General features: G+C 33.4%; 9 protein-coding genes across 9 annotated transcripts; 6 read left to right on the forward strand and 3 right to left on the reverse strand.

The window, feature by feature from the left end:
• Positions 1-121: 121 nt before the first annotated feature.
• On the forward strand, positions 122-802 carry TVAGG3_0462710 (galactose-binding domain-like family; the record flags this gene model as incomplete). Its single annotated transcript, XM_001309344.2, has 1 exon — positions 122-802. One exon carries the CDS (start codon positions 122-124, stop codon positions 800-802), a length of 681 nt encoding a protein of 226 aa, XP_001309345.1.
• Positions 803-1,051: 249 nt separating this feature from the next.
• On the forward strand, positions 1,052-1,752 carry TVAGG3_0462720 (galactose-binding domain-like family; the record flags this gene model as incomplete). The annotated part of the gene is made up of 1 exon (XM_001309343.2): positions 1,052-1,723. The coding sequence occupies one exon, from the start codon at positions 1,052-1,054 to the stop codon at positions 1,721-1,723; it is 672 nt and encodes a 223-aa protein (XP_001309344.1).
• A 1,319-nt stretch (positions 1,753-3,071) lies between these two features.
• TVAGG3_0462730 (hyphally regulated cell wall protein 1 family) lies at positions 3,072-14,072 on the forward strand (the record flags this gene model as incomplete). Its single annotated transcript, XM_001309342.1, has 1 exon — positions 3,072-14,072. One exon carries the CDS (start codon positions 3,072-3,074, stop codon positions 14,070-14,072), a length of 11,001 nt encoding a protein of 3,666 aa, XP_001309343.1.
• Positions 14,073-14,125: 53 nt separating this feature from the next.
• Positions 14,126-14,797, reverse strand: TVAGG3_0462740 (galactose-binding domain-like family; the record flags this gene model as incomplete). Its single annotated transcript, XM_001309341.2, has 1 exon — positions 14,135-14,797. The coding sequence occupies one exon, from the start codon at positions 14,795-14,797 to the stop codon at positions 14,135-14,137; it is 663 nt and encodes a 220-aa protein (XP_001309342.1).
• Positions 14,798-14,821: 24 nt separating this feature from the next.
• On the forward strand, positions 14,822-15,484 carry TVAGG3_0462750 (galactose-binding domain-like family; the record flags this gene model as incomplete). The annotated part of the gene is made up of 1 exon (XM_001309340.1): positions 14,822-15,484. The coding sequence occupies one exon, from the start codon at positions 14,822-14,824 to the stop codon at positions 15,482-15,484; it is 663 nt and encodes a 220-aa protein (XP_001309341.1).
• Positions 15,485-15,713: 229 nt separating this feature from the next.
• TVAGG3_0462760 (galactose-binding domain-like family) lies at positions 15,714-16,367 on the reverse strand (the record flags this gene model as incomplete). Its single annotated transcript, XM_001309339.1, has 1 exon — positions 15,714-16,367. The coding sequence occupies one exon, from the start codon at positions 16,365-16,367 to the stop codon at positions 15,714-15,716; it is 654 nt and encodes a 217-aa protein (XP_001309340.1).
• A 201-nt stretch (positions 16,368-16,568) lies between these two features.
• TVAGG3_0462770 (uncharacterized protein) lies at positions 16,569-17,295 on the reverse strand (the record flags this gene model as incomplete). Its single annotated transcript, XM_001309338.1, has 1 exon — positions 16,624-17,295. One exon carries the CDS (start codon positions 17,293-17,295, stop codon positions 16,624-16,626), a length of 672 nt encoding a protein of 223 aa, XP_001309339.1.
• A 60-nt stretch (positions 17,296-17,355) lies between these two features.
• TVAGG3_0462780 (3'-tRNA processing endoribonuclease protein) lies at positions 17,356-19,129 on the forward strand (the record flags this gene model as incomplete). Its single annotated transcript, XM_001309337.1, has 1 exon — positions 17,361-19,067. One exon carries the CDS (start codon positions 17,361-17,363, stop codon positions 19,065-19,067), a length of 1,707 nt encoding a protein of 568 aa, XP_001309338.1.
• Positions 19,130-21,830: 2,701 nt separating this feature from the next.
• On the forward strand, positions 21,831-22,073 carry TVAGG3_0462790 (serine threonine-protein phosphatase family; the record flags this gene model as incomplete). Its single annotated transcript, XM_001309335.1, has 1 exon — positions 21,831-22,073. The coding sequence occupies one exon, from the start codon at positions 21,831-21,833 to the stop codon at positions 22,071-22,073; it is 243 nt and encodes an 80-aa protein (XP_001309336.1).
• Between the last annotated feature and the right edge of the window lie 789 nt (positions 22,074-22,862).

Below are 22,862 nucleotides of genomic sequence, written 5' to 3' on the forward strand. Positions count from 1 at the left end.
TCAATTAATATAATTTTATCATCAAATATTTTTTTGAATATCCCACTTACGGATTCACTTCTAATAAAAGGTGAAAAGAAAATAAACATATAACAACAAAAAAGTGACACACAAAAATAGGATGCTGTTGAGTTTGATAGGGGAAAAAATAGATTTGGACAGCCGTAGCATATTCAAAGTAGCTTACAGTGAAAAAATTATCAAAATAGAAGTCAGCGGGTCATCAAAACAGTATATTAATGGCTCTAAAAAGATGACTCAACCTGAATATGCCATTTACCCATGGGATAAAAACTATGATTGGTGTTCAAACTGTTATCATGAGTATTCCAAAAAGCCCTGGATTACATTTTCTTTAATTAACAAACAATTCAAATTTAACGGATATTTTGTTAGAAATGGCTGCTGCTATTACAATGGGTGTTGCTGTGATGATGATTTCTATGGATGCATCGATTGTTATATGTATTCTTGGTCTTTACAAATCTCAAATGACAATAAGACATGGACCACAGTTCATCAGATAGAGAAAGATAGTGATAAAGATAATTGCAAGAGTCGAGAATACAAGTTTGATAAAACATATACTGCGAGATACGTTAGATTAATACAAGATGCCCCATTCCCAGGATATCCTCCATGCTTTGCAATAAATCGATTTGACTTATTTGGAACAATTGTAAATGATGATGGTTCTCTTTCAGATGGAAATGCTGATGATTTCGTATCTTACCACGATGATGATGACGATGTAAGCATTATCGGACATATATCTAAAAACGGAAATGCAAAATTTGACTAAAAAATCTAAAGAATTACTGAATTAATTAATGCATTTATAATTTTTTTTAATTAATCCTTTGTATGCTTCTTACTGGGTTTTGTTATGCAGTTTAGACTTTTTGTTGCTGAAATAATGAAATATTTGGAATCTTTCAATAACTCCAAAGACGAAAATTGAAATGATATTTTCACTAAAATCATCAAACACATTTTAATTAATTTTTATAAAAAAAAGGGGCTTCATTACATTTTAAAAAGGTGACAAAAAATGATTTCATTTTTGCTTTCAGTATCAACTTCGAGTCCTGATAAAAAAGGAATATTTAACAAAGTCTATAATGATAAAATAGTAATTATTGATGCCAGTGGATCATCGAGACAGTACATTAACGGTTCAAAGCAGCTAACTAAACCCGAATACGCAATTTATCCATGGGATAAACGCTACGATTGGTGTTCCAACTGTGGGCATTCATACGAAGAACATCCATTTATTCAATTCTCTTTGAAAGACCGAAAATTCAGTTTCAACGGATATTTTATTCGATGCGGCTGCTGCTACGACGATGGATGCTGCTGTGACGACGAATATTATGGCAGGTGCTTCGATTGCTGCCTATACTCCTGGTCATTACAGATCTCAGACGACAATAAAACATGGAAAACGGTTCATAAAATTGAAAAAGACAATGAGATGAGGTATTGCAACGAGAAAGAATATAAATTAGATAATACTTATACTGGAAAATACGTACGGCTTATACAGAACGATGCCTGCCCTGGATATCCTCCTTGCATCGCTATTAACAAATTTGATTTGTACGGAGATGTTATTGGCGTAGAATCAAAAGATGAAGACTTCGTTTCATATCATGATGACGATGATGACGTAAGTATTATTGGCCATATTTCGAAGAATGGAAATGTAAAGATTGAATAAACCATTTAAGTGATTCACCAAATAGAAAATAATGCAGAGAATGCATATATTTGTTGTATAGCTGGATTATAATTTAAAATAAGAAATTTAAAATAATTTCTGTCTTTTTCCAAATCTTATCGACACAAACCGCGCTTTTTAAATAAATACCATCTCCGATAAAACACGTTTTGCTGATTCCATCGAATAAATTTTTGTTTTTCTGAACATCTGTGAAAATATTTTTAATTTTTATAAAAAATTTATAGTGAATTTATACAGATACATGATGTTAAATCATAATTTATATCTTTGATGATCCAACGTTAATTTGATGAAATGTGAGTAGGCTCGACTGTGAGATTTTAACAAAGGCTACTGGTTTTTTAAGTTATCATTTAATAATAATAATTAACTTGATCACTTTTTGTTAAATACCCAATCGTTAATTTTCTTTCAATTTTCTGACAGTTACATTAGATAAAATCAAATTCAATATATCTATCTATACTTTATAGTGCTCAATCGAACTCTTATTAATTGAAAACTATTCAATATAGAATACCATTCAAACTTATTTGGTCATCCGTATTAATCGGTTAATATTTTTGCAATCATTTCCTTTCTAATTTTAATATAGTTTCTTGAAATTCAAAGAATTATTTAAAACACTATAATATCACATATTAAATTAAATTGAGCTTTTTCGCATTTTATACATTTTATCATTTTCAATAATATTCAATTTTTTATTAATTGAATTTACTATTTTTACATTTAAATGCTTTTTTTTCTTCCTAAATCTCATTCAATCAAACATTTTTACAGTCAATCAGATAGATGAAGAAAACAGTAGATTTCAGCCTTTATACGATGAAAATCCGATCACGAAATTCGGAATTAAATCCGAGATTTATGCTGTAGACAGCACGCTTGGATATAATATATCCGATAGCGAAGAATTATTCTATAAAGGTATTGGTCTTAAAACAGAAGTCACATTTCCTGAGACCGAGAATTCAATTTATTTAGATTTTGTCTTTCAGAGTAATTATACTCGAGATCGACAATTTTCATTTTATGTTTATGGAGAAGCTCCATTTTCGAACGATTTTAACACAGAAATTAAACATTAGCTGGAAATCAAGGATACACGTATAAAGAGCGCAATTCAAACAGGAATATAGTAATTGTTGCCGACAAAAGTACACCATCCAACTATGTCTATCATGACATTTATGGCGAGAGTTTTGATGAAAGTATTAGAAGATACGCTTCAAAAACTTCTAGATTTCATCATTTATTACTCTCAAATATATCAAGTTGGGTATTGGGTTGGGAATATAACACACTTGAACCATATCAAACAATGAAAATTAGATTAATAATTTCTGATGACACAAAGTTAGAGCCAACACCAACAATTTCAGTTGATAGAATCATTGCTGATCCTAAAGAATTGTTCCCGATTACAGTTACTCCAACAAAAAGCAATACTTTATATACAATTGCAAGTTACAGTATTGACGAATATAGCGGATACAGGTATATCCATGGTAATTTCACATCTAAGGAAGCGGGAGTTCCAGAAACGATTAACATCACGTTTGATCGCAATCAGAATTATCTTATCAGGGGCATCTATGTGTATTCAGAATTTTCAGCGGTTTCAGAACCAGTTTATATAACAATTGTTTCACCACCACAATCATATTATATCGAAAGTGGATCCATGACTTTGAAATTTAGTACCAATAGTAGTAATCAGTATATTTATTGCATATTTAATGATGCCTATGAAGACAGAATTTATTCGTATTACTATCAGGAGAATGGTGTTTACACTATATCATTTAATATTCCAACTCACCGTAGTTATATTAATAATGGTGAAAATACGGTCAGATTATATATTTCAGGCATGAACACTGAAATAAAGAGCTTCACAATCAATGTTGACTACTACCATCAACTTGAATTATCATCGTCCGTGCAATCCAACACATTCTCAACCAAAAAACCAATGAATGTAACTGTGAATTTGACAATTATGAGTTCACCAAATAACATGATTACTCTTAGTCATTATCGTTATATGCGCTATCAAGAAGTATATACAGAGCTGGCAAATTTCACTACAACTGATTCTAACGGTAAATTTCAATATCAATATACTATTAATATCGATCCATCCACACGTGAATTTGGTATATATGAGTCAGAAGGATTTCAAGTTAAGGATATATATGGATCTGCCCGTTCCATTAGTGTTACTATATATATTCAACCACCATCCTTAGATTTATATGGTTATGGAAGTGGTTATAACATTGCTGCAGAAAGAGGAGCATATTTCAACTTCAGCGGCCAATTAGATGGCTATACACCGAACACAGTATTCAATATTGCATATGGTAGAACTAATTCTGAAAACGTGATAAATTACTATTCCAGAAAACTGAATGAAGAAAACCAGGAAATGACAGATAGTTATATCAAATCCCAACAACGGAGGCTGGTTAAACAAAGTGAATATCCATATGATATCTCTGGATTCTTACAACAATTTGAATCGTATCCTTGCCCTGAAACACGCGAACCAATAGAATACACAACTTTATCTAATCCTGTTACAATCGATGATTCCTACAAATCAGAATATTTCAATATATCTGACCAAATAAGTCAAGAGTCGTCTGAATATGAAGTGTATTTTGTCAATGCGACATCTCAAGACGGAAGCATATCAACGTGCCGAAGTTTTTATGTTAATGTCCAAACAAAACCAGAAATTTTTAGTGCTACATTACTTAATGATGTTGTTACAATTGGACAACCATTACAATTCAATATTTCCTATAATTCATCCAATTCCGTGAATTTAGAAATGAGTTTTAATAACTCATTATTTAGTTATGCTTATAGTCGTTCTTCTAATGGACTTTTTTATGTGGAATTCCCAATAATTCCGTTAGCTGGCCTTAATAATTACACAGTAAATTTCGAGGGAGAATATTCAGTCGAAGAAATTATCAGACACATAACTCCAGGCAATTATGATCTTAAAATCAGACTAACATCCAGTGCTCTAATTAAATCTAATGAAGTTCAGCTTAGACTAACAGTGTCAGATCAAATTCTTCCATACTTCGAAGTTTACTTTTATTCAGATGAAATGACTTTTCCAATAGGATTAATTGAGATGAATTGTGGCCTTGTTAAACTTCTCCCATGCAATGTAACAATACATGGCTCGTGGAATGGACAAGAACCATTCACAATCCAAACAATTAACTTATATGAAATGCAGCGATTTTATGATCCAGTATATTTCAATTCTCCTAAAGAAGAAGGTCAGTACACATTAGATTTATGGTTAACAACAGATACAGGGTATAAATCCATTAAAAATCTAACATACACAATGGAATTCCTCGAACAAGAAACTCCAACTGATGGAACACCTATAGGAACAGATGTTGAAACGCCTATAGGAACAGATGCTGAAGAGAACCCAGAACCAACACCTGTTCCAACTCCACTCCCGTCTCCAACTCCATATATAAATTGTCGAACTGTTCCAAGTAGCATGCGTGCTGATGCAGCTCTTTTATTCTCATGTGATGTTAAAGGACTTGAAATTAATGAAATAATCACCTTAATTACAGTTTTTTCAGGAGATAATGGTGATGTTTATTATAAAAACTTCACAGATCCAGACCTCAAATCTAATAATGATTATTACTATCATATTGATTATAATGCCGATGTTAAATTTATTGAAAGATATACAAAGTATTGGATTAATGTTTCAGCAACTGATGGAATAACTACAACTCCGATTTGGAGAGATTATATTAACATTTATCCAATAGCACGCTTTAATTCATTGGGTTTATCTAAGTCAGAAGTATCTTTTGGAGAATCAATTGATATAGTAGCAAACATTTCTCTATCAATATCAGGCACAGATATTTACTATACATTTGACAATGACACAGATTCACGCCAATCATTTTATGTATCAATGAATAGCTATTCTTCGACTTTCACACGAACAATTTCTCTTAGTCAATTTTACTATAGTGGCATTCACAATATTACAATATCTAATGGATATGGAGTTTATCAAGATGAACAAGTTTTTAATTTTACAATATTAGAAAATCATGCTCCATATATCAAAGTTACTCCGAAATACACAGGCGAAAAATTCTATATGAGTAATTCTTCTGCAAAATATCAGATACAATGTACAGATTTCAACTTAGATCAAGAGAATAGTATATATGCCGTAGCCGACAGAAATCTTCCTGAATTAGTAGCAACTATTACTCCTAATAGAACATTTATTAATGCTGACTATCAATACTATTATCCAATGGTTAGTGCACATCATGTAATAAAGTTCTATACAATTGATACAGCTGGTGCACAGTCAAGCATTTTGACATATGAGTTCGATGTTGATGTAAATCCAAGTGTCTGTGTTGTGAATTTCCCTGACAAACAGTACTACGAAGTCAATTCATATTTCTTAGTTGATCTCTATTTCTATAACTTCAATCCAGGTTCGGTTGTTAATCCAATATATATACTTGAAGATAGAATTGAACTTCCTGAAAATATCACAATTTACGATAATTTCTCATCTGAAATTATATCAATAAATATTTCTACATATGTTGATGGCGTATATCGTCATTGGATTGACATATTTGGAAAAGATAATACTGGAGTTGAATCAAGTAGAGCTTCTTATTATATATTAGTCAGTAGTAAGCCAGAAATTAGGTATATTGAACCATTAAAAGAAGAATACAGTGTTGGTGAAACAATTGCATTTAATATTTTCTTTATGGGAACAAGTTATAGTTTTCTTTATTATAAATATGATGACCAATCATGGCAAAAAATTAATTATGAAGAATATTCAGATAGAAAGTTTGTTTGGATGAATCGAACATTATCAGCAAGAAATGTTAAAAGAGTATATAACATTTCATTAAAAATAGTTGATTACTATAATATTGAATCTGATATATACAATTTTAGTTTCCGTGTAAACGAAAGACACGCTCCAGCATTAACTGTTAGAACAATTGATAATAATATGTACTTAAATCTCTATCAAGACATCAGCTTCATATGCACAATTAATGATCTTGATGTTGGAAATAGCGTTGATTTACAACTTAGAATTGATGACTCTGAATTTTCTTCAATATACAATTTTGTTTCTGATGGAAGTGAAAAGGTTTTTGTTTATAATTATTCAGGACCAAAGAAAATAGGTTCTACAAAATTCACATTTAAAGCCATTGATAACACAGAACTATCAATAATTACTGAGAAAGAACTTAGATTGTCTAGAAGACTTGGTTTTGCATATACAAAATTATTCAATAAAGATAAATTTGAAGGAGGCGAAACAATAACTTTCACAGGATTTGTCAAGGATTATGACATAAACTCAAATGTTAGTGTTTACTATAGAATTAATAGCGGAAATTATATCCAATTATCCGATTTTCTCGTCATCGGCAGTAATTATAGGTCCCAAAATATAACGTTTAATATCACAATTCCAAATATCTACGGTAATAACTATATAGATTTCTATACTTTGAAGCAAGATGAAGAGACATTCAAATCAGACTATAATTCATTTAGTTTCCATGTAAACAAAGCCCCAATACTTCTTGATTGGGCTTCATTTGACAATCCATATTTCAAGAATTCATATATTGTAATTAATGCTACAGTTTATGATGATTATGCTGTATATTTGCTTTATAAATTTAACTCTGGATCATTTACCGAAGGAAGTGAAACATTTTATTTGAATGGAAAACCAAACATAACAGCTTCATATGTTATCCCATTACCAACAAATCTTGTTCAAGGAACTAATACTATATCTATTTATTTCCGAGATGATTATCAAATAGCAACTGAAACAAGGACAAAAGAATTCACTTATGATACAAGATCTGCTCCAGTAATTGAGGTTTATAATGAAAAGACATCAAACTATATGTTTTATGAAAATGTGACATTGAATGTTTCAGTAATTGACGAAATAGCTGAAAATATAATCAATGTTTCACTCTTCCTAGATAATGCAAATCCATTACAAATATACTCAGTAAAATCTGATGGAGTTAAACACAATTTCATTTATACTGCGCCTGTTCCATTAAGAAATGGGAACCATTATTATATATTCTCAGCAGTTAGTAGTATTGGCGCTGTATCTGTAAATGTTACTAACAGTATTTATGTGGAAAGGCATGATTCTTTAATTATTACAAAACCACCTGAAAAACATTATGTACCTGGCTCCGTTGTTAAAATTGAAGGATTTGCAGTTGATCTTTATCCAGGAACATATTTCCAAATTAACATTCAAACCAGTCTCGATTATAGAAGGAAAGCTGTTACTGATACTATGGTTATCAATGACAGATATAGGTCAGATAATTTCAATTTCTCTATTATATTGCCATCATACTCTTGCAAGTATACTTTTTGGGTTTATGCTTTAACCACAGGAAACTCCGATAGTTATTCAAATACATATGAAATTTATGTGGATAAACCCCCAGTAATTAATGATTGGATTAATTTCAAAGAACAATATGCTTTAGGAGAGTATATTAATCTTGAACTAATAGTAACAGATGATACTCGTGCAAAAGTCAGATATTGCTATGACGCATCTACTTTCCGAGACAGATATTGCTATCTTACTGATTACATAAACATGAATTTCACTGTGCCTCACGAAATCCAAGCACAGGCAAGAATTCCTGACGAACTTGATTTTATTGAACATACAATGAGTATCCAAATTATAGATGAGTATCAATCCCCATCGAATATTCTTGAGAAGAACTTCACATTAACAAGATCACATGCTCCAACTCTGAAGGTTACTCCTCTTGCAAAGAAGCTGTATCATTTCTCAGAGAAAATTTACATCACAGGAAAAGTCCAAGATATCGATATAGGAGATATCATATTTATTCACTACAAAGTTGATGATAACCAATATTCGGAACTTGCTCATTTCCCTGGTAACACACTTCAGCAGGATTTCTCCGGATTTGTTAAAGTTCCACTATCAAATGGTAAACACTCAATTAGTATTAAAGCGTTTGATCAAACATCATCTACATCAAGCGTTATTAGGTATGAATTTGATGTCAGGAGAGAGCCAGGTATTGATGTTGTTTCTCCATACAAACAGTATTACGAACCAAACGAAACAGTAACAATTCAAGCTATTGTTTATGATCATATTGAAGGATACCCAATCAAAGTTTACTATAACTTTGACAATGAAAACAAACAATTTGCAGCAGAAACAACAATCACAGAAACGATGAATTCTACTGTTTTCACGTTTGAAATTACAATTCCAGACTCGTTGAACGATCACTATTTAATCATATTTGGCAAGGATAGTCAAGGTGCATTAACAACAAACACCTACAGCCACTATATCGAAGTTAATGCTCCACCAGTTCTTATTCTCAACAAGATGATTGACGACTATTATTACAAGCCTGCATCAATCGAGATCAATCTTGGAATATATGACAACAAAGTGGCAACTATTTACTTGACAACTGACACACAAAGTGATGTTGCAATATTCAACAATATTGAATCATATGGACGCGTCATTAATAAAGTATATTATTACACAATTGATTCCAATGAAGATAAGACATTTGAATTGAAAGTTTATTCCAAAGATAAATTTAATGCAATATCTAATATGATTACAAAGACGATTCATTACAGCTCATCGAAGTCAACACCAGTTTTAACAGTTGTAAGTCATATCCAAGATGGATTGTCATCAAACGAAGCAAAAAGATTCAGTGATATGCTCAAGCTGACGGCCAAAGTAATGGACAGTAATGCTGATAACCAAGTTCAACTACTTTACAAGTTTGATAATGAAGAGACATTTACAAGCTATGCAAATTATGTTTCAGACGGAACTGAAAAAACATTCGAAGTTGAAATTCCATGCATCAAAGTCAATGGTGCTCACAATATCACTTTGATTGCATTGAACTCAGAAGGCGTATACTCAAGACCATACACATTCGAATTCGGTGTCTATCAATCTCCTGCAATGTTGTTTAGAACTCCACCATCCACAAATTACAAAGTTAATGACACTATAACAATTGTTGGTTATGGTGCTGATTTCTATATTGGAACAAACCTCGATGTCTACTTCAAATATGACAACAAGCCTACAGAACTAATTGGAACAGTTACAATTGGTAATAATTACATCTCAAATGATTTCACTGTATTTATTAATAATTCAGGAAGTTCTAGGAATGTTCCATATGAGATTTACTTCCAGATTGAAAACAAAATATATTCTAAGATTTCATCATATTTTATCATCAATGCTCCGCCAGTGATTACATTGATCAATACACTACACAATATATATTACATGAATGATCACATTGATATTGACTATAAAGTTTTTGATGATGGATGGGCATCTATCTACTACAAGTTTGACGAATATCAAGAAACATCTATATCAAAGAATCTGATATTCAATGGAAATGCATATGTTTTCCAAGGACAAATTCCATTAGGAAGACTATTATTAGAGGGACCTCATACTCTCAAGTTGTATGCAGTTGATAAATTCTCTCTTAAATCGAACGTGATTGAGCACCCATTCACAGTCTCAAATTCAAACACAGCCCCAGAAATCATCGTTGACAGCTATGATGAAAAGCTGATTCATCGTTGGTATGAATCATTAACAATCAAACTGAGAGTTCGTAAATCAGGAGGCGGAACTGTTGTATTCATGAGAAGATTCAACTACTCAAATCAATTCGAAGAAATTGATAGAGTTGAATCAACAGAAGAATACAAATCATATACCTTAACTGTCAAACTTCCACGTGTTGATGGTGTTGTGGATATGATTGTTGAAGCACGCGATTTAGTTGGAGGAACATCCTCATTCATCAAAAGCACATTCAGGATGAAGCGCGAGAGGAGCATCATAGAGAACACTTACAGCGGAGGAATCAGACCTGGAGATGTTGTTCAAATCCGAGGCATGGCAGTTGATTTCGATAATGGAACAGCTCTTAAGATCAACTACAAATACCAAGCAAACTCATTCATCAGAACACTAAATGAAGATCAAGAGATTGGTGAATTTGTTGTTTCAGAAAACATGACGACTCCTCCATTTGAGTTTTCCATTTCAGTACCAGAACGAGTTACAAGTCAGACATTTAATGTTTGGGCAAAACAAGGCTCGGAAATTGTTGCCCAATTCGACAACGGATATAATGTCTTGAACATGCGTCCAGAAATAGTTCTTCTTAGACAAATAAAGGATCAATACCCTGAAGATGGCTTCATTGATATCGATTTCTTGATTAAAGATGATACTAAAGCAAAAATTATATATAGATTCGACGGTGGAGTAGATAAGTATTTGACAGACTTCTATGAGTGCAACAACACTCAAAAGTATGTTAATTTCACGCAGATCAGCCTTAATGCAAGCAAGTTATCAGTAGGTCAACATACTTTATCTCTATTCGCAAGAGATGAGCTTGGATCAGAATCCATTTTAATTGATCGTATTTTCTCAATTGCTCAAGAGCATGCACCAGTCATGGAGATTCTCGAAACAACAAAACTTGATAACTACACATCATATGATCTCATCACACTGCATGGAAGAGTTAAAGATGAATCTGTTGGAAAGAAGATCGTCGTTAAGTACCAACTCAACGGCGAAGGATACAAGGAAATCTACAGTACAACATCAACTGGTGACTGGCAATACTTCACTTATTCATTCACAGCGCCTAAATCAGATGGACTTTACATCGCCACATTCCAAGCAGAAAACTACAAGTATTATGGATCCACAATCTATCAGAAAGAGCTCCATACAACAACAAAAGTTCAAACTAGGTATCTCCCAGCACTCCAACCAACTTATCCAAACAGTGGATCAGGAGGAGGAACTGGAGTTGGAATTTCTCCGATTAACTACGTTCCAGATGGCTACACATTGGAGAAATTCATTGAGAAACAGTTCTCATATACAAACAAAAGATATAATATCGGATTCTTGGTGAAAGAAGGAACAACATTCTACATTGACATCACAACAATTCCATCTGGTGTCAGTTTGGTTGACTACATCAAAGAAAAGGTTTCAGACTTCAATGGAGGAAATGTCACCTTCACGCTTCTGGATGAAAACAACAGCACAGTTGCAAAGTTCGTCCAGCCAATTGTCTTCAATCAGCCACCGACATTCGAACACTTGAATAAAGATGAGTTCCCTAAAAAAGTATACGGTCACACGTTCATCAGCTTGGATATAAACATCTTCGATGATTCTAAAGCCAAGATGATTTACAAGATTGATGACGGTGAATATATGAATCTGAGCAACTACCTTGCACTTTACAATCGTTCGCAGTACATACACACACAGATTGAGATCAAACCGAACACTCTTTCACTGACAAGTCACAATATTATATTAGCAGCTATTGATGAGTACGGTATTATGTCGAATGTAAGCGAATATAGTTTCTTCTACTACAAATTGAACACTCCAACCATTGAAGAAATCACAATTAAATTCCCAACTATCAATGGCACAGGTAGTGTTAGTGGTGGAAACAATGGAGGATCTGGCAGTGGCAGTGGTTCAGGTTCTGGAACAGGAAGCGGAGATGGATCAGGCTCGGGTTCTGGATCAGGAAGTGGATCTGGATCAGGAACAGGAAGTGGATCTGGATCTGGATCAGGAACAGGAAGTGGATCTGGTTCTGGATCAGGAACAGGAAGTGGATCTGGTTCTGGATCAGGAACAGGAAGTGGATCTGGTTCTGGATCAGGAACAGGAAGCGGAGATGGATCTGGATCAGGAACAGGAAGTGGATCTGGTTCTGGATCAGGAACAGGAAGCGGAGATGGATCTGGATCAGGAACAGGAAGTGGATCTGGTTCTGGATCAGGAACAGGAAGCGGAGATGGATCTGGATCAGGAACAGGAAGCGGAGATGGATCTGGATCAGGAACAGGAAGTGGAGATGGATCTGGCTCTGGTTCAGGAACAGGAACAGGAAGCGGAGATGGATCTGGTTCTGGAACAGGAAGTGGAGATGGATCTGGTTCTGGATCAGGAACAGGAAGTGGCTCTGGTTCTGGAACAGGAAGCGGAGATGGATCTGGCTCTGGTTCTGGAACAGGAAGTGGAGATGGATCTGGCTCTGGTTCTGGAACAGGAAGTGGAGATGGATCTGGTTCTGGAAGTGGATCTGGTACTAGTGGTGGCTCTGGAACTGGAGGTTCGAATGTTCAAACACTTCCGATAATTACACCAGGTGCGAATATCTCAATTAACGGTCATTTCAATGATCAAGATTATGATGAAAATACAACTGTTTCTGTGAAGAAGAATACCGATGAATTTGAAGTTTATCATGAATGTCCAGTCAGTGCACGTCCAGAATGTTTCTCATTCGACTTCAATTACTCTGTTGGTGACAAATGTGGTGAAAACGTCATCTATGTTCAGATCCGTGATAGCCGAGGTGCAACATCTAAAGAATTTACATTCCGCTACTTTATTGACTGCGGCGATGATAATGATGGCAGCAATGGTAATGACAATGGTAATGGCAACGGAGGTGGAAATGAAGGCGGAAATGGAGGTGGAAGCAGCAGCCTTCCAAGAAGATCTCCTGCTCGTTCACCTGTCCCTCCATATCCAATTCCAACAATGCTACCACACGACTATACAGGAAGATATACTACAACATACATCAACACATATTTGCCGACAGTTACATTTGACGAAAATGGTTACTCATATATTATCTACTACATGACAACGACCGAGTACAACATCACATTAATTGATGCACCGAACGAGAGTGTTGCTATTGGTTTCTTGCAGACAACATTTGGCAAGTATGCCCTATGGCCACTTATTGCAATCATCACTATTGGCATCACAGCCGGTGTCATCATTTTCATCATCTATCTGAAGAGGAAACAAGAAAAGTCAGAGAGCGAAACAGAAAACATTGAGATGGAAGCTGAAACTGTTCAAATTTTCAGCACTACTAATACAGAGACCACAAACGATAATCCTCTTTTCACTGTATCAATGACACAAAAGGATGAAGACGACTTATTCAAAGCAGACTTCGAAGACAGTGACGATAAATTTGTCAATGACGAGAACGCTACACAGCGCGATAATAATGATATCGGAAATGAAGACAACGAAGATCAAGACGAAGTTGTTGAACTAGAAATTCTTTGAATTTAATTGAATAAATTTTTATTTTTAATTCGGAATTTTAAAAATCATTTAATCAATTATTTTTAAATTTTATTCTTCGATATATGTCCGATTATACTTACATCGTCATCATCATCGTGGTACGAAACGAAATCTTCATTTTCCTTGTTTTGGTTAAATTCTGTCAAATCGCCGATCAAGTCAAATCTGTTTATAGCCAAACAAGGCGGATCTCCTGGGCATGGCTCATTCTGGATGATTCTGACATATTTAGCTTCATAGGTACCATCTAAGTTGTACGTCTTTTCATTGCATCGGCGCATGTTTCTGTCTTTTTCGATTCTGTGAACTTCTTTCCATGTTTTGTTATCGTCTGATATCTGGAGGGACCAGGAGTACAGACAGCAGTTAACACAGTATCTGGAATAATCTTCTTCGCAGCAGCAACGTCCGTAGCAGCACCCTGCACGTATGAAATAACTGTTGAATTTAAAATTCTGATCTTTGATTGAAAAAGAAATATATGGATGTTCACTATAGGAATGTCCACAATTTGAACACCAGTCATAATCCTTATTCCAAGGATAAATCGCGTATTCTGGCTTTGTTAATTGCATAGTCCCATTAATATTCTGTCTTGATGAGCCCGAAACATCATAAACAATTGTTTTCTTGTTATATACTTTGCTAAAGATACCATTGATCTCATTACTAAATGAATTACGAACAAATATGGAAAAAATCATTTTTGTCACTTTTTTGCTAAAAAAATGCTGTTTATTCCATTAGTGAGTTGTAGCCCTAAAGGTACGTTTTATTATGTTTTTGATGACAAAATAGTTAATGTAGAAGCATCAGGCTCATCTAAACAGTATCATAATGGATCTTCTCAATATATGAAACCGGAATATTCCATTTATCCATGGGATAAGCATTATGATTGGTGTTCTAATTGCGAGGAAACATATGATATTCATCCATGGATTACATTTTCGTTGCAAACCAAGAAACTCAAATTCGATAGTTATTTTATTCGTGCAGGCTGCTGTCGCGAGGATTGCTGTTGTGAAAATGAAATTCATGGCTACTGTGTTGAATGTTGTTTGTACTCTTGGTCTCTACAGATCTCAAATGACAATGAAACTTGGGCCGAAATCCACAAAGTCGTGAAAGACGAAGAATTAAGGAGATGCAATGAAAAGACATACAAATTGGATAGAATGTATGAAGCAAAATTCGTAAGGCTAATACAGAATGAAGCTTGCCCTGAAGATCCCCCATGCATTGCCATCAACAAATTTGAGTTTATTGGAGAGCGTTTTGATGATCAAATGGACCCACTCGAAAAGAGATTTATCGGGAAAGAAGAAGACAATGAAGATATAAGTATAATTGGCCAAATATCAAGAAATGGAATTGTGAAAATAAATTAATCTCTTAAATTGTTCATACTTTACATAAGTTCATTTGTTTATTAAATATTTATCCATTTTTTTTCAATATGCTTATTTTTTACAATAGATTTATTAAAAATGACTAAAATATGATTTTTTTATAAGAAATTCTCCATTTAAGCCGTAAATCTATAAATTTTAAAAATTTATATTAAATCATTAGTAGAAATTATCAAAATTAAAACTAAGTTGTGTTAACCTATTCCAATTACACTCTTGCATTCTTAGAAATATGTCCTATAATGCTTACATCATCTTCATCGTCATCATGGTAAGAAACGAAGTTGTCATCGATAGAACTATCATCTATTACATCTCCAAACAGTTCCATTCTGTTAATGGCGATGCAAGGAGGATCTCCTGGGCAGGCTTCATTTTGTATCAACCTTACGTATTTAGCTTCGTAACTTTTGTCTAGATTATATGTTTTCTCTTTGCAAATTCTCATTTCTTTGTCTTTCATTTTGTGAACTTCGGTCCAAGTTTTATTATCATTAGAAATCTGCAGAGACCAAGAATATAAACAGCAATCAAAGCAATAGTCGGACTCTTCACAGCAGCAGCCCTCGTAGCAACAACCACATCTAATAAAATAACTATTAAATCTTATTTTCTTCGATTTGATCGAAAATCCGATCCATGGATGATCGTCATAATTGACACCACAATTTGAGCACCAGTCGTAGCGCTTGTTCCATGGGCTGATTGCATATTCTGGTTTTGTAACTTGTTTCGAGCCGTTTATATATTGTTTTGATGAACCACTGACAAACAAATCGATTGTTTTCTTATCGTATTCCTGCTTAAATATTCCATTTAGATCCGCTTCACTCGTAGAAAAAATTGTAATGAAACAAATCATTTTTGAAAAAGTGACATTCAATAAGAAGTAGAAGGAATCAACATAAACCTTGATTTAAAGTGATTTTATTCACTTATTATAGGCAAGTCTTTTGTTAGAAGTCCATAATATTATAAAAAAATCATCTAAGATTGTGATTACCCTCTTTTTTTGGGTATATGAAAAGACAAAAAGAAAAGTCAATAAATTTATTAAGTTATTTTTATATATGTGATTCAATGATCCTACAATGGTATTGAAAAGGAATAAAATTTGTTTAATTATATTTCGGATTGGAATTCTTCGAAATATGTCCAATAATGCTCACATCTTCATAAACATCGTGGAAAGAAACAAAGTTGTCATCTTCTTCTTGCCTCATATTATCATCAATCACATCTCCGAAAATCTCAAATTTATTAATAGAAATGCAAGGCTTATATCCTGGGCATGCTTCATTCTGTGTCACTCTGACATATTTCGCTTCGTACGATTTATCTAAATTGTATGTTTTCTCATTGCAAATTCTCATTGAATCGTCTTTGATTTTGTGTATTTCCGTCCAAGTTTTGTTGTCATCGGAAATCAGTACGGACCATGAGTATAGACAGCAATCAAAGCAGTATCCGCTTTCTTCACAGCAGCAGCCTGCATCGTAGCAACATCCACAGCGAAGGAAATACGAGTTAAATTTGAAATTCTTTTTTGCAACGGAGAATGTTATGTATGGATGCTCATCCTGCTTTTTAGCACAATTTGAGCACCAATCGTAGGTTTTGTCCCATGGATAAATCGCATATTCTGGTTTTGTTGTTTGCTTAGTGCCATTTATGTATTGTTGTGATGATCCACTAACATCAAAGATGATATTATGCTTAGAATAAATTTTTTTGAATATTCCATCTTTATTTGCAGAACTTTGTGTGAAAGAAAATAAGAAAGAAATCATCTGCAAAAGTGACAGTTCTTTTGTTTTACAAATTGGCAAAAATTTTCATTGAAAATTTGTCATTAATGAAAACTCAGGTTCATATTCATTGTGCGTCAGGACGATGTTTAGACAAAGAGCCAAGCATGATACTAGCAGTAGGAAAAACGAGATATATCATAGAAGCCCCGGATAACCTTTCAAGAAATTTTTTATCAAATTACTTTAAACCAGATGATGTAGCTGCCATATTCACCACTAGATTATTTCCATATTCAGTTGGTATTTCTTCATTCTCTGATGTTATTCAGAAGAAAGTCCCAATTATTGGTCCATCTGAGCTAAATAACATGTCTAGTCTATTAGGAGAGAGCTATGGCATGTTGAAAAACTCATATGAAGATCAAAAAATAAATGTTCAAGTATTAAAACTTTCAAAATCTCTTAGTTTCATAGTAAATATTAAAGAAATACCTGGGGGATTTTGCTATGAAATGGCAAAGTCACTCGGTGTAGCCGATGAAACACAAATTAAAAAGCTCTCAAAGAGAGAAACTGTAATTTTACCAGATGGAACTGAAATAACACCAGAAATGGTATTCAAACCCAATATAAATACATTTAAAATACTAATCCTTGATATAACACAACTAGAAGATCTACAATTATTACCAAATCTTTCAGATTTTGAAACAATTATCCATTTTACAGATCCTTCCATTATGATCTTAGATGAATACAAAAGTAGATTCCAACACAGAACAAATATTTGCTTTTTCAACACGCAATACTATTATTACAAGTCAGACTTATTTTATGAGCGATTTGCAACTAGTATCGGATTTGATCCATTATGTATAGAGACTAATGATGATGTTCCAGAAGGTTTTATTAATCTTAAATCGAAAGAAAGTTATATTTTGATTCCCAAATCAAAATCTCCTTTAAGCGAGATAAAAGACTATCAAAAACCAACTGAAATTGAAGGGAAATTGCCACAATGCAATTCGATAACAATTCTTGGTTCTTTTTCAAAATCTCCAAACAGTTTTAGATGTGTATCTGGTTATTTGTTATCAACACCATACGGATTTGTCTTGTTTGACTGTGGTTGTGGAACCCTGCTCCAAATTTACAGAAAATTTGGTCATAAAATCGGAAATGAAATTTTATCTCAGTTGAAAGTCATATCAATCTCCCACTCACATCCTGATCATATATTAGGCCTTCCAAACCTCCTCATTACTCGCACAAAAGTTTCAAACGAAAAATTAATTTTATTTGCGCCAAAAGAAGTCAAAAAGATGATATATGAGATTAATTCTAATATAACTAATACAAATGTTGATTTTCTCCCATATTCATCAACAAAAATTTTTAATATTAATTTTGATTTTCAAGAAGTGACTCATCGAGTACAATGCTATGCAACGAAAGCCTCATACGATGATTTTTCATTTATATTTAGTGGAGATCGTGATTCAAATGGTCTTAAAATCGATAAACTTGGTCCATGCGACATTTTACTCCACGAGTGTACATTTTTAGATAAAGAAAAAGACAAAGCAGATTTTTATATCCATTCCTGCTTGAGCAATGTCTTGAATGAGGGAAAAAACGTTGGAGCGAGAAATTTGTTATTAACTCACTTCTCTCAAAGATATAGTACTAATTTATTGAAGACTGATGACAAAGATACGCTTTTTGTTATTGACTTCCTGACAATCCCTTTGAAAATAAGTGATGAAGATTTCGAAAGGATCAAAAATGCAATTAGCAATACTGAATTGTAAGGTATAGTTAGAAATTTTGTAAAAAACTGAGTTGTTATTGTTTGCTTTTATTTTTTTTTTTTGTAGTAAATTATTTCAATATTGAAAACATTATTTATTTTCAGTATCCTTTCAAAAAAAAAAAAAAAAAAAAAAAAAAAAAAAAAAAAAAGGGAGTGGGGCTTCCAGGCACTTCGTGCCTTCTAGCCCTGAGGATGAATGAGTATAAATGAAGTCTTGACAAAGTCTTTACGAAGAAGTCTTGACAAAGTCTTTACGATGAAATCTCAACAAAATATTTATGAAGAAGTCTTGACAAAATATTTATGAAGAAGTCTTGACAAAGTCTTTACGAAGAAGTCTTAACAAAACATTTACGAAGAAGTCTTGACAAAGTCTTTACGAAGAAGTCTTGACAAAGTCTTTACGATGAAGTCTTTACGAAGAAGTCTTGACAAAGTCTTTATGAAGAAGTCTTGACAAAGTCTTTATGAAGAAGTCTTGACAAAATATTTACGATGAAATCTCAACAAAACATTTACGATGAAGTCTTGACAAAGTCTTTACGAAGAAGTCTTGACAAAGTCTTTACGAAGAAGTCTTGACAAAGTCTTTACGATGAAGTCTTGACAAAGTCTTTACGAAGAAATCTCAACAAAGTCTTTACGATGAAATCTCAACAAAACATAGAAAGTTCATGAGTGTAAATGACCCAAAATATATTTTAGGGTAGAAGGGTATATCTACCCCGTTTTCTACCCTCTTTTCTACCCTCGTGAATTTTCATGAAATTTATACAGAATTCAATAAAAATATATTTTAGGTGAAGAGGTGAGATTTCACCTGTTTTTTCACCTAATTTTTCACCCTCTTGAATTTTCATGAATTTTACACCAAAAATATACTACTAGGGTCATTTATGAAGAAATCTCAACAAAGTCTTTACGATGAAATCTTGACAAAACATAGACAAGAAAGTTCATGAGTGTAAATGACCCAAAAATATATTTTAGGGTAGAAGGGTATATCTACCCCGTTTTCTACCCTCTTTTCTACCCTCTTGAATTTTCATGAAATTTACACCAAAAATATACTACTAGGGTCATTTACGAAGAAATCTCAACAAAGTCTTTACGATGAAGTCTTGACAAAGTCTTTACGAAGAAGTCTCAACAAAGTCTTTACGAAGAAGTCTTAACAAAGTCTTTACGAAGAAGTCTTAACAAAGTCTTTACGAAGAAATTCATGAAAATTCAAGAGGGTAGAAAAGAGGGTAGAAAACGGGGTAGATATACCCTTCTACCCTAAAATATATTTTTGGGTCATTTACACTCATTTACGAAGAAGTCTTAACAAAGTCTTTACGAAGAAGTCACAATAAAACATCTGTCAAAAACCGCTTTTCTGTCACTTTTCAGGAAAAAACATTTTTATTATTATATATAAATGAATTTTACAAAACCACCGTTACCCTTCTTTGGAAATAAGAGTAGATGTAAAGATATTCTATTGAGAGAACTTAAGAAACTACCGAATGGTCTAACATTTGTAGATTTGTTTCGTGGAAGTTTCTATATATCCCATTTGTGCCATACAATATTCCCAGACTCAAAGATTATATGCAATGACTTCGACAACTATATGGACCGTCTCAAACATATACCAGACACAAACAAAATATTGAAAGAGTTAAAAGAAAAGATACCTATAGGTAAGATGGAACGTATACCATTAGATAAGAAAAATATTGTCAGAGAGGTTTTGAAAAAAGCAGAGTATATTGACTGGGATAGTATATCTTCTAGACTATTGTATAGTGGTTCTATAAGAGTTCATGACATTGAAACACTTATGTCAAACGTTTTATATCTTAACTATACAAATGTTTTCAAAGAGAACATAGAAAAATATACTGAGGGTATAGAGTTTGTGAGATGTCATTGGACAGAGTTGTATGAAAAATATAAAAACAAGGAAAATGTTTTCTTTATAGTGGACCCGCCGTTCTATAACACATACGATTTTCAATACCAAGTAGACTGGACTTTGAGAGACTCTTTAGAAACTTTAGACGTTTTACATAACCATCCATGCTTTTACTTTACATCCGATAAAAGTGGTTTGGAAAGTGTCATGAGATGGTTAGAGGACATACATGACTATGAGTTTAGATACGACAAGATAGAATATGAGAGAGGTCCTATAAACCGGAAAAAGTGTCATAACAAAGAAATTTTATTGGTAAGTAAATGTGGTTTGAAATAGGACTACTTGTTTTAGGTTTTTTCCATTGTGTCATTTACTTATTTGACGTGGCAGAAAGATATAGAGAATATGAAGATGAACCAATGCCTGCAAATGTCCAGTATATGTACTCGTAAGAGATATTTTTATCTAATATTAAATGGACGCACAGAACTTAGCGAATGCACAGCAACCTGGACAACCAAACCCAGAGAATATTCCAAATGAAGTTAGAATACAAATGCAATGGCAAACTATGGTCAAGTGCCAACAGATGTACAAATGCAAACTGCCATGTCAAATGACGCTGCGTTAGGCTTACCACCATGGTATGCAAATATGAGATGGAAAGAGTTTTATACAAACCCTGAAGTGGGATATAAACAACTCTATGCAGATGACGCGAACACAGGAGTTGACCCAGAGTATGTTTTCTACCAGAGGAGAAATAGAATGTATGAGCTCCAGTTAAAGAATGCTATGGAACTCAACAGGAAACGTAAGAGACTAGGTGGACATTAGATTTTTACATATAGTAAAATGGGTTTCTTCAGTAAGATAGGAAACTTCTTTCGAAATGTTGGAAGAGGTATATGGAATGGAATAAAATCTGTCGGAAGAGGAATTTGGAACGGTGTCAAAAATATTGGTAAAAGGGTAGGTCAGTTTGTTGGTATTATACCTAAAGACCCTGAACCAGAAGAACAAGCTCCTGTTATACAACAGCCTGAACCTGCACCACAGTCTAGTTGGCAACCAAATCCAACACCTCAACCGTATTAAAAAATTATATTTTTACCGTTCGATAGTAGTTGTATATGAAACTAAGTTCTAAGTAAAACGCATGGTATAATGGAATTATTCTTTTTCTTCCATCTGTAGTAAACCATACTTGAAAGTCTGAAATACTTCCACTTGGTGGTTCGTATAACTTTGTAGGTTTTTCGTAAAAGTCATTTGCCAAGCATAAGAAAGAGTTTTGAGCGCCAGAAAATGAAGCATGAACAATAATAGCAGCTGGGTCGAAAACATCTTTAAATAAATATGGTTCATCTCTTGCATATCGACTGTAAATATTTGCTAAAGGAAGTTTGACTTTCTGATTTAACATTCTTTCAAATAATACCATGACATTGCAGTGAATTCTGTATATATTTGTTCGTCTTTCTTTGGATTGTCTTCGTAGATTTGAAATGACACTTGTGAATTTTGTTTGTCATATACAATTCTCACATAAAGTGTGCTCTCGGTATTTGCATATTCATCAGCATATTTTGCATAACATGAATTTATTTTATCTTCTATATTTTTTAACGCAGTCTGTAGAGAAGATGAAAGGTCAACTTGTATTAGCTCAATTTCTTCCCACATTTTTCGTTTCCCTTCAGATATATAATCTATATGAAACCTTACAATAAATGGAAAACTTTTATCTTCTACAGACACAAACTTCATTCTACGAAAGCCAATAGCTTTTGTGACAGATGGGTCTCTTAGCCATCTTAATGGGTAGTCAAAACGATAGCCTTCATGCTTTACGGTCTCTGTCTCAAACTTTTGACCGACATTAGT

This window comes from Trichomonas vaginalis, chromosome II (genome assembly GCF_026262505.1).
Source record: "Trichomonas vaginalis G3 chromosome II, whole genome shotgun sequence".
NCBI classification, from domain to species: domain Eukaryota; phylum Parabasalia; order Trichomonadida; family Trichomonadidae; genus Trichomonas; species Trichomonas vaginalis.